Consider the following 10,237-nt stretch of genomic DNA (forward strand, 5'->3'; position numbering starts at 1 on the left):
TTGGTCAGTTTTATTAACCCTATCAGAGGAATGATTGATAACAACATACAACTCCAGTACACAGCACAGAAACACAATGAGCACACAAACTATCTTAACTTAAATCAATTGGCCCATTAGAAGGCTCTCTGCTTCCCTTTGGTAACATAAAGTGGAATAATAAAGTGGGTAAAATGCATAATTTTTTTTCATTTTATGTATTTAAACTGGTAGATGTACCATGTTGACATGTAACAGTTCTTCACACCACTGGGTTGCTACTTGGCCACCCATAAAATAAACCTCATAAACATAACCTCTACACACGTTAAATAAAATACCAGGGTAACATATTTCACTCCCTGTTTAAAATGTTCTTCTTTTGACTTATTTGATTGGTCAGCTGTAAGGGCCTTATGTGACCATGTACTCGTTTGTTTGTTAAGTCGGACCTGGCAGTAAAAACAATATAATTACATTTTATTTTTATTTTATCCCATTTATATGATGTAGCTCAACATTACTATTATTTAGTAATTTATTTAGCTACTATTTTCTCTAGGGCTCAAGAAGCAATAGAACTGTACATCAACATTATGAGACAAAGATATAACAGCAGCCATGTTTAAAGCATTATGTGTTGGATAGCACTAGCAGCAGTTTGGCCAAATGGATCGAGAGCCCTCATAAAACATTACACATATAATTGACTTTGATGCTAGCTAAAGTTAGCAACAACTGGTGGGTATTGGCATGAAAATAAAGATAGGACAGGCTGTTCAAAATGTCATTATCTACCAACACAATAAACTACCTGTGCTCACAATATTGTATCAATAGCATTCTTTTAACTGGAATGGAATATCAAATTAATCTGTATTATATATACTGTGTATTTGGATCATTTCTGCAATACAGAGCATGTGTAAATGTAGGTTAGCAAGTGATTTTATTAAATACCATTGAACCTGGATCTCCATATTTATTAATTTAAAAAAGGAAAAGAAAAGAGTAAAGTGAAAAAAGAGCTTGACAGTAAAATGATCTGAAAGATAAATGTACCTCCTAGTTTGCAAATAATTAACAAACAAACAACATAATTTACAACAAAGTAGAAAACATTTTATTCTACATTTCATTGTTGAATACAACATGATGTAAAAGCCTGCACAACATTACTTTACATGTTTTTGCTTGTATCTAAAGCCTAATTTATGCACATCCAATAAGTGAATTTACATTTTGCATTCAATTTAAAATAAAGACTCTTGTTCAGTGTGACTGAAAATGAGAACTGTAGACTTTTCTCAACTACCAACATTACAAAGAGTAGTTCGTAGAGTCAGGTGCAATGTAAACAGATAAGAAAATAAAAATAATATTCCGGTGTTCCCGGAATGTTTTACAGGGTAAATGAAATACAGATCACAAATACAGTTTGGGAGGTTTGCTTCCTAAATTTTTTTGATGGCTGTAATTTTATTTCCTTGCATTGTCACCTCTGCAAAAAAAGGCATTTGTTCAAGGAGCTTTTCTTCGATGTCTCCCTCCAGTCTGAACCCACACGCTTTTGCCAGCAGTTTGGATTCCACAACAAACGTTGGTGTTTGTTCGTTGAGCTCTGCCTCCAGTGTCGTCTCCATCTTGCTCGCCTGGACGACTCCAATGATCTTGATTCGTCCAGTCTGGACACTGGCAGCTTTGACCTGCATGTTAAGACATGGCTTTATTTAGACCTGAGGCTGATTCTACAAATGCCTTCTAAAATCAGTAGATCTCAAACATTTTCGTAATTCAAAATTATTCAACATTTTCCAAACACAAATAGCAGATGTACATGCTCGCAGCCCGGCACGCTGTGAGCTTATATATCTGCTATTTTTGAATAGCCAACGCTATATAATCTAAAATGACGCAGATGCTTTCCCAGTTTTAATGGGTTAAAGTTCTTGCGCAGAAATAATGTGTTTATGATTAAAAAAAAATATCACATTTATTTTATACATTTTAACCGCTTAAACACGATACTTAGTTGACCGGGGTCCCCCAGGGTTCTGTATTTAGTCCCCTCCGTTTTCCCCCATATTCACCAAATCCCTTCACCAGAAATAGCCTATCTACAACTTAACACAATGTTCACTGTAGTTAACTTACCGGGTAAACCTGGGTCATTCCAGTTGAATTGAGGGACATTGTTCCCATGAACTCAGTGGACCTGACATTGGCCACCCTGATGGTGTCTCCAACCGACAATGATCTGTACAGGCCAACCTGATCATTCCAGAAACACACTGTTATAGATCCAGAATCATCCTGCAGGGTCAGTTTATGCGGCTTCTTCCCGGTCCTCGCTCCTTTTGCCTTCTTGTCTTCGGCATTTTTCATCTGAATAACGAGAACAACAGAGAGCAGCATGAGAGGTCCTGTTGCAAAATTAAGTTATAACTATCTTTGAAAGAAACTATACTTTCATTTAATTGTGTGCAATCATTAATTTTGTAATGATATATAACTCATAAAGAATGATTCACTTCATAATGTGTACAGAGAATACCTTTCAAAGAAAAGCCAAAAAGTGATCAAGGGTTTCCTGAAAGGTTGAGACTGATTTCAACTCACATCTGCTATGTTTCCTTCGATGGTCATTTCAGTGTTTTCCTGTGAATTCTTAGCTTCTGCAATGGAGAACACTGGCCACTGGTGATTAATTAACATCTTGGCCTCCATTTCCAGGTCAGCAGAAATTGTGAGTGGAGTCTTGTGACCCAGCTTTGTGATGTTGCTGTTACTCGTAACCCTTATGGCCTGCTCATCTACAAGCAGATCTGTCAACTTGTAGAAATGCCCCTCTTTAATTAAGTCAAAAAACGGCCTCCCATACACAGTTAATTTGGTAGCACCTGTGTCATCAGCAAAGCCTACAAAAAAACAAAATTTCTTTTCCTTTTTCTTTGTTTCATAAGGACGGAGCCCAGATTTCTGGATCACTTTTCCCTTTATGGCTTTACCCTTGAGATAACCTATGGCATTCAGCTCTTGGACAGTTTGCCTCTGAACATAGAGAGAGAAGGGGGGGGGGGGTATTTCAAACATATTAATGACTCATTCAAAAATGTTCTGAAGAAGATTGGAATCTTAGACAAGATCAAATCCTTACCCAGGCTTCACAACTTGGGCCAGCTTTCTCCTGTAAAGAACATAATGGATTCATCAGTCTGTTCCATTGGCAAAGATCATTTGATTATAGTCAAACATTTCACGTCAACTGAAATTGTCTTATATAGTATCCAATAGTTGTTTATAAGACTCATTCAGCCAGCCAACCTTAAGTTGAATTTAAACAACAGTGTCAATTATCGACTTTTCAAGCTAACAATGCAGTTATTTAGCGGGTCTATGGTCTGGAAGGTATGGAGTATAAATGAAGCTTAACATTCTGACTCCTACCTTGTCACTTTGATGTTTCTTCTCCTCACGGTCTTAAAAAGAAGTCATAAAGTGTCATTAGTCATTCCATTATTTGGAGGATTTGATTTGTTTTGGAAATACAGTGCTGTGTGAATTCTAAACACATTATTCAATTCTGACTAACAGTTCTGTAAGTCTTAAGACACTCATAACAGCAGCAACACATTGGTTTACCTGTTTCAAAACATGGCTATGTTGTGCTACAATTAAATGTGTGTGTGTGTGTGTGTGTGTGTGTGTGTGTGTGTGTGTGTGTGTGTGTGTGTGTGTGTGTGTGTGTGTGTGTGTGTGTGTGTGTGTGTGTGTGTGTGTGTGTGTGTGTGTGTGTGTGTGTGCGTGCGTGCGTGCGTGCGTGTGTGTGTGTCCTTTTCATGTCTGGCTTACCTTCATCAGATTCTGTTTTGGAATCAATTTCATATTTCTGTTCTTTAGCTGAGAAAGTAAAACAAATGTTACTCACTCGTTCACATAATTCTCTCCATTATGTGTCTGAGCATTACTGAACTGTCAGAGAGAGAGAGAGTTAACTTACAAGCAGCTTCTGGCTCCTCACCCTCAGTGTCTGACTCTGGTGAAAGAGATGAGATTTTTTATTTTATTTTGTATTTTAAGGTTATTAAAACATAATGGTAATTGTTTCCAAAAGTAGGCTACTTTATTGTTTTATTATTATTACCCTTACCCTTAAAGGGGCGCAGTAAATTTTGGACCACAGCGTCTCTCCTTGGAATCTCTTCCAGAATTTTCTCCATGGTGAGAATTGACTTCTTCATTCCCAAGTGTTGTATTATTTTTTGGGGCATCTTTTTCTTCGGGGATTTTGGAATGTTATGATTGTCATCCAAAAGTTTCTGCATCTTCTCGAACTGTTTTTTGTCCAACTCATCAAATATGCAACTGAGAGCTTCGGTCCATTTCTTCTCTTCTGCGTTTGTGTTCATGTCTATAAGGCACAAAAGAAGAAAAAATAAATGCAAACTTTGGATGCAAGAAATAGAACCCAGGCTTACAGTTAGTTAAGCCTTATAGTTATAAGACTACAATTAAAGACAAAATTGTATAATGGAACCAAATTCTATTTTACAGGAAATCACAAAGACAAGAAATGAAAGACCCGGAATTGGGGAAGTTGAGTTTAAAGCATACTGTGACTGTCATCTGCAACAGGATGTGGTCTATATTATGTTTCAGTTTTGCATAATATTTGCCATAATATTTGCCATAATTGCCATAATGCACATCAGCTAGAGCAATGGTTCTCAAACCAGCACCCATACAAGATTTGGTTTGTTAAAATGTTTTTTAAAAAAAATCAGATTTTTCACAACTCCCTGACCTGCCAGACACTTTAAGAAGAAGGAATGTTCTTCCCCTTTATGATGTATTTGTGGGTGATTTTTTTTACTCAAGGAACTTGGAAATGAAGGAAGGGAAGCATTCAACACCGGGCATGTGCCATTGCTATATAGAAAAAAATCACACCCAGTGTGAAGTGGGCGGTGTGGTCATCACAGTGGTCATCACAGTGATGGAAGCTCACTTTTTAAAAAAAAAGTTTTTTTGAAGTGCATAGTCCTATTTATAGGTTATTAATGTCATCATGTGTCTCGCTAGCCAATCACAGTGCTGAATAGAGTCAGCCAATAGAGTCAGCCAATCACAGTACAGCTAGGGGTGTACTAATAAGCCAATCACAGTACAGCAAATGTGTACTAATGAGGTGTCCCAACCCCACTTATAGGGGCGGCTACACCGCCCAAAAATCACACCCAGTGTGAAGTGGGCGGTGTGGTCATCACAGTGGTCATCACAGTGATGGAAGCTCACTTTAAAAAAAATGTTTTTTGAAGTGCATAGTTCTATTTATAGGTTATTAATGTCATCATGTGTCTCGCTAGCCAATCACAGTGCTGAATAGAGTCAGCCAATAGAGTCAGCCAATCACAGTACAGCTAGGGGTGTACTAATGAGCCAATCACAGTACAGCAAATGTGTACTAATGAGGTGTCCCAACCCCACTTATAGGGGCGGCTACACCGCCCAAAAATGACATAGATGACGTAACCTTCTTTTGTATAACACCCTGGTTTTACTCTTAATTCCAAAGAAGGGAATGGATTTCCCCCCCATCTGCAGTAATAACGTCATAAGTGTGTGTTTTTGCCAGACCCAAGGGGTCGGGCTTACATGAGGCTTTGTATCTGTTTTCTCCATACATGGTATGTCACTTTGTCCCCCGGCCCCAGCCAAAAAAGTCTGTCCCTCTTTCGTCATGAACTATTCATGACATCATTTGTAGGTGTGACTAGAACTTCATTCTGGGTCTGGCAGAACCAGGTCTCCTGGTCTTGTTGTCTATACAGAGTGAAACTTTATTATTGTCCTGAGAGGCTAGTTTATTCAAATGATTGCACAATTGTATCTCTAAATGAGAGATTGATGCCACCTGTGTTTACATGGCCCTGATGTTAGAGATCTTCCCTGATTGCTCATAGTTGGCAGGTGACAGGGTACAACATGGGTTTGGACATCGACAATCAGGTTAAGGCCTATCTACTGGTCCTTCTTCCAACTCGCACTATATACCTACCATCCTCAAGTATAACAATGACTGGTTGATGTATTGTGTGATATTAACACTGGTGATCAGTTTGTCTTCTTTAGAACGTACAAGTTCACTTAGGGCGGATTCAGACTATGGTCCCGGGTGCGCACCCCGGACCACATGGCAGATGTTGTGATAGTGTGAATGTATGTGAATGTCTCGGGTGCGATTGATGCGTCCTCGGGTACGGTATGCTGCAATGTGAATCCATCCGTACCGACAGGAGGAAGTGGACTGCTAATCATATATCATTTATATATTTTTTATAATGACGCATTATTTTAGCTGGGTTATACCTTCTCATAGTTCTACTTGAATGTTGACAAGAAATAATAATCCCGCTAGTGTTTGAGTAGCGCGAGCCGTGAAAAATAATAAACAGAAAACACATGTGTAGCGAACGTGTATATAAGGATAAATATACCAAGGATTAGTCCGTGACGTCGCTGCTAAAATACCAAGGATGCATCAGTGACGTGACTATCATATTGATAATAACAGAGACGCGAGAGACGACGTTACATTTTGAGGTTTCAAAGACCAATGCACACACTGCTTTGGTTGTGTATTGTTGTTCTGTTATTATTATAACTCAAGACAACGTCAGGAACACAGTCAAACTTTATTATTCACTTTAAACTCTGACAAGTGACTCTTCTTCTGTGAATGACATTCTCTATCTCCCAAAGCCCCGTAGTCAACAGCGCCCCCATGAGGCACATATTTACCATTACTGTTGAAATAAGTGTACTCAAGTGCGGAAGAATTTTGGCCAATGTGAATGCTGGCCAGCTGGGAGAGGCCAATCGTACTCGGGTACGGTTCGAATCAATCGGACCCAGTCTGAATCCGCCCTTAGTTTATCTCCTCAGAGACATGATGGTCAAACACACTGACAATACTGTACACGTCATGTGATCTCACTTTAATATAACACTCAAACAAAAGGCATATTTGACCCACATCTAAACACCATAGTGGACAAACCAGTGATGTGTCGTTCCACACTTGTCGCGCAAAGCATAATTTTGATCTTCATTCAGTCATCGCCACACACACTCAAAAGAGAGCCTCTGTCATGACAGCATTTCTATCTGCTCTGCCTTGCCCCAGCTTGCCCTCTCTACAATGTGTTTGTATTTTGTGTCTGTCGGGTGGAAACCTCATATATAAAAAACTTTTACTTTTCAGGATTCAAATTCAAAAGTAGCAAAAGTAGCAGATCTACAAGCTCAAAATGCGACACTAAGCGACGCATTTTGAGCTTGTAGATCTGCTACTTTTGATGCTTTTGTGTGGTGCTGTAGTATGATCAAGTAGGGCATTCATTTTTTTTTAAACGCCGAAAAACGTTGAAATTTGGAGATAAGAGGTTTCTTATCGACAGCAACGATATCTACTTGACCCCCTGAGTGTCAGAGGAACCCAGCAAAGCCACAAAGGTGTAGGAAAATATCTTGCTACATGTCTATTTGCAACAGCAAATAAGGAGAATTAAAATCAGAATAAGCATACTGTAGTTCTCCTCTCCAGTATGAAGACATTGTCACATGCAACAGAAGTGTGGCAGACAACTCTATCACACTTGCACGCACGCACACACACACACACACACACACACACACACACACACACACACACACACACACACACACACACACACACACACACACACACACAAGCAGAGGCGTTCATTGCCATTCGGCAGCAGAGGCAGCTGTTTGGGGGGGGCCCCGAAGGCCAACAAACCTTACACCACAGCAATGTCTTCACAAACACACAGTGACAGGACATCAATCACATAATAGTAGGAAACCTCCCTTCGGGGCCCTCCATAGACCATATTCACACGGCCATATTGGAATTTAACATTGAAAGTGCCGCCACCCGGGGTGGCTACTTTCATTGACTTCATAGAAACATGGCCGCCGTGTGAATATGGTCTATGGCACATGTCTCTCACACAAACACACACACACACAGACAATTTCAAACGGGGCGATAAGATAAGATAGTAAAGACCTTTATTGATCCCGCTGGGGAAATTCAGGCGCCAAAGACAGTACAGCAGTTGAAAACAGATTACAGGGCAAGGAAACAGTACTGTAGACACATTGTGACCAGGCAGTTTCAAATCCTAGCATGAGCTCTGCTTCATAGCTGCTCTATCTACGCTCTTGAGTCCGTCTTGTCTTTACTTCATGCGTTGTTGGTCTGACTGAACAAAGTGAGGTGTTTCATCTGTAAAATACCCTACACTCCCTCTCCCTAGTCCCACATAAAACAGGACACCTCGTCCCCCTATAATCATGAGATGGAGTTCTATGCAGCTCTTGTCAAATTGGAAGGACATTACTGCCGTGAGCACTCAAGAAATGACTCTGGGATTCACAGCAAATTCAAAAAACAAATCACATGCATACATGCATATTATTATGCATATTAACCACATTAATGCAGCACTATCGTTGCTGTCCGGCAGAAACCAGCTAACTCCATTTTGACGCTTTTGCATTTTTTTCCATAAATCAGGGCCATTGAACACCCTTTACGTGTGTTGGTAACAAAAATATTGAACCAATGAAAAGCATTAAAAAGTGTTTCTGGCTAAACCAGCTAACTCCATTGGATCCTCAAACTTTCTGCTAAACCAGCTAACTCCTCTGGAGTTAGCTGGTTTTGCTGACTCCAGGCTCCACCCCCTTTTGACCTCCAACCTCATTGTGAGCTTGGAGGTCCATTCAGCTGTTCTTATCAATGATGAACAAAACTCCACTTTTTCAACACGTCACTTATAGCATTAGCTAACTCGCACTCTTTTAGAATGGCCTCGTGTTCTGCTCTGTCTAATTATTCTGGGGAGAGGAAGAGAGGGAGGGAAATGCTGAGGGGCGGAGGGAGAGAGAGGGGGTAGAGAAGGACCTAGAAGGAGAGAAAGAGTAGGGGAGGGGCAATAAGTGCTCCTTCGACTATACAAAATCTTGGAGGTACAAGTTCTTAGGCAAGAAAATGTATTCATTTGTTTCCTCCTTCACGTCATTTTGTTCTTACTATTTCTGCAAGAAGTAACCACAGCATTAACTTTTTACTCATGTTTCAAAAATAGCCGATCTACAAGCTCACAGGTTGTGACCTTGTAGATCGGCTATTTTCAAATAACCAAACTACAAAATAGGGTGGTTAAACTGTTCCTAATTTTGCCGGGACCCTCTGGAACCCCCTTATGGACCCCTGGGGTCCCCACTTAGAAAACCACTGTTCTAGAACATTATGATAAACCACTTACCTATACTTTAACGTGTATGAATTGGTCCTCCGGCTTTGTCGTCGCAAAACGAAATGGAGTACCGACGAGTGATTTCTCTGTGTTGTGCTCAGTTGTATCAAAATGGGTGACTGTGCCACACAACGTACGTGTATTTCTATCACACAGGGAGTCTTGTTCATCCAGGTTTTAGTCGCTCCTCCTCTATTCTGATTATGAGACACAGACATGAAAAAGCCTCCCCTCCCCAGCAGGGCAGGTAAACTGACTTGCAGTCAACACAACACAATAATGTACTTTCACCTGTATTACAGAATTTACATTACACATAGGCTACACACTATTAATGCCAACAGCATATTAACCACATTGAACCACAACAAATAGTCTAGACCTAAATGCTTAATTCATACACATTGTATGCCAGTACTGCACAGTACAAATGGTTGAAATACAAGCATAATGTGCTTGCAGATCGGCTATTTTCTGTGTTATTTTCTATCAAGGAGCCTCTAAACGATGCAGATGGTCAGAACGTAGACTGCAATGACTGTGACAGTTTAAAGCATGTTGTCCTCTTGGTTCTTTTGTTTGTCTTGTTGCTCTGTTTCATGTCTGACATGTTTTCTTCAGGCAGTGAGTGTTGACGAGTGATCTGAAACCTGATGACAGTCAGGGCACAGTATCATTGTGACACTGCATTCCTTTAAATCATACCATGCACGTCATTATCTAATCTCTCATTGTGTGCCTATCTGTTTTGACCACGTCGTTCCACTGGCATCTATACTACAATTCGAGATGAGGCGCATGCGCGAGATGTGTCACTGGTTTGACTGGTTTGGTCACATCTTTCACCGTTTGGTCACGTCTTTCACCGCTGTTGCCAGATCGTGCGCGAGCTACCGGCTTCATGAAAA

At 40.1% G+C, this 10,237-nt stretch overlaps 1 protein-coding gene across 1 annotated transcript; it reads right to left on the reverse strand.

Moving 5' to 3' along the window:
• Positions 1-947: 947 nt before the first annotated feature.
• Positions 948-9,851, reverse strand: LOC308090483 (uncharacterized protein). The gene is made up of 9 exons (XM_080435683.1): positions 9,339-9,851; positions 4,130-4,390; positions 3,980-4,015; positions 3,832-3,879; positions 3,427-3,458; positions 3,137-3,166; positions 2,599-3,030; positions 2,134-2,364; positions 948-1,685 (listed from the first exon to the last, which is right to left on the reverse strand). The coding sequence occupies exons 2-9, from the start codon at positions 4,386-4,388 to the stop codon at positions 1,434-1,436; spliced, it is 1,320 nt and encodes a 439-aa protein (XP_080291809.1). The 5' UTR covers positions 4,389-4,390; positions 9,339-9,851; the 3' UTR covers positions 948-1,433.
• Between the last annotated feature and the right edge of the window lie 386 nt (positions 9,852-10,237).

This window comes from Gymnoscopelus braueri, assembly GCF_963280865.1.
Source record: "Gymnoscopelus braueri genome assembly, chromosome: 8".
Taxonomy (NCBI): Eukaryota; Metazoa; Chordata; class Actinopteri; order Myctophiformes; family Myctophidae; genus Gymnoscopelus; species Gymnoscopelus braueri.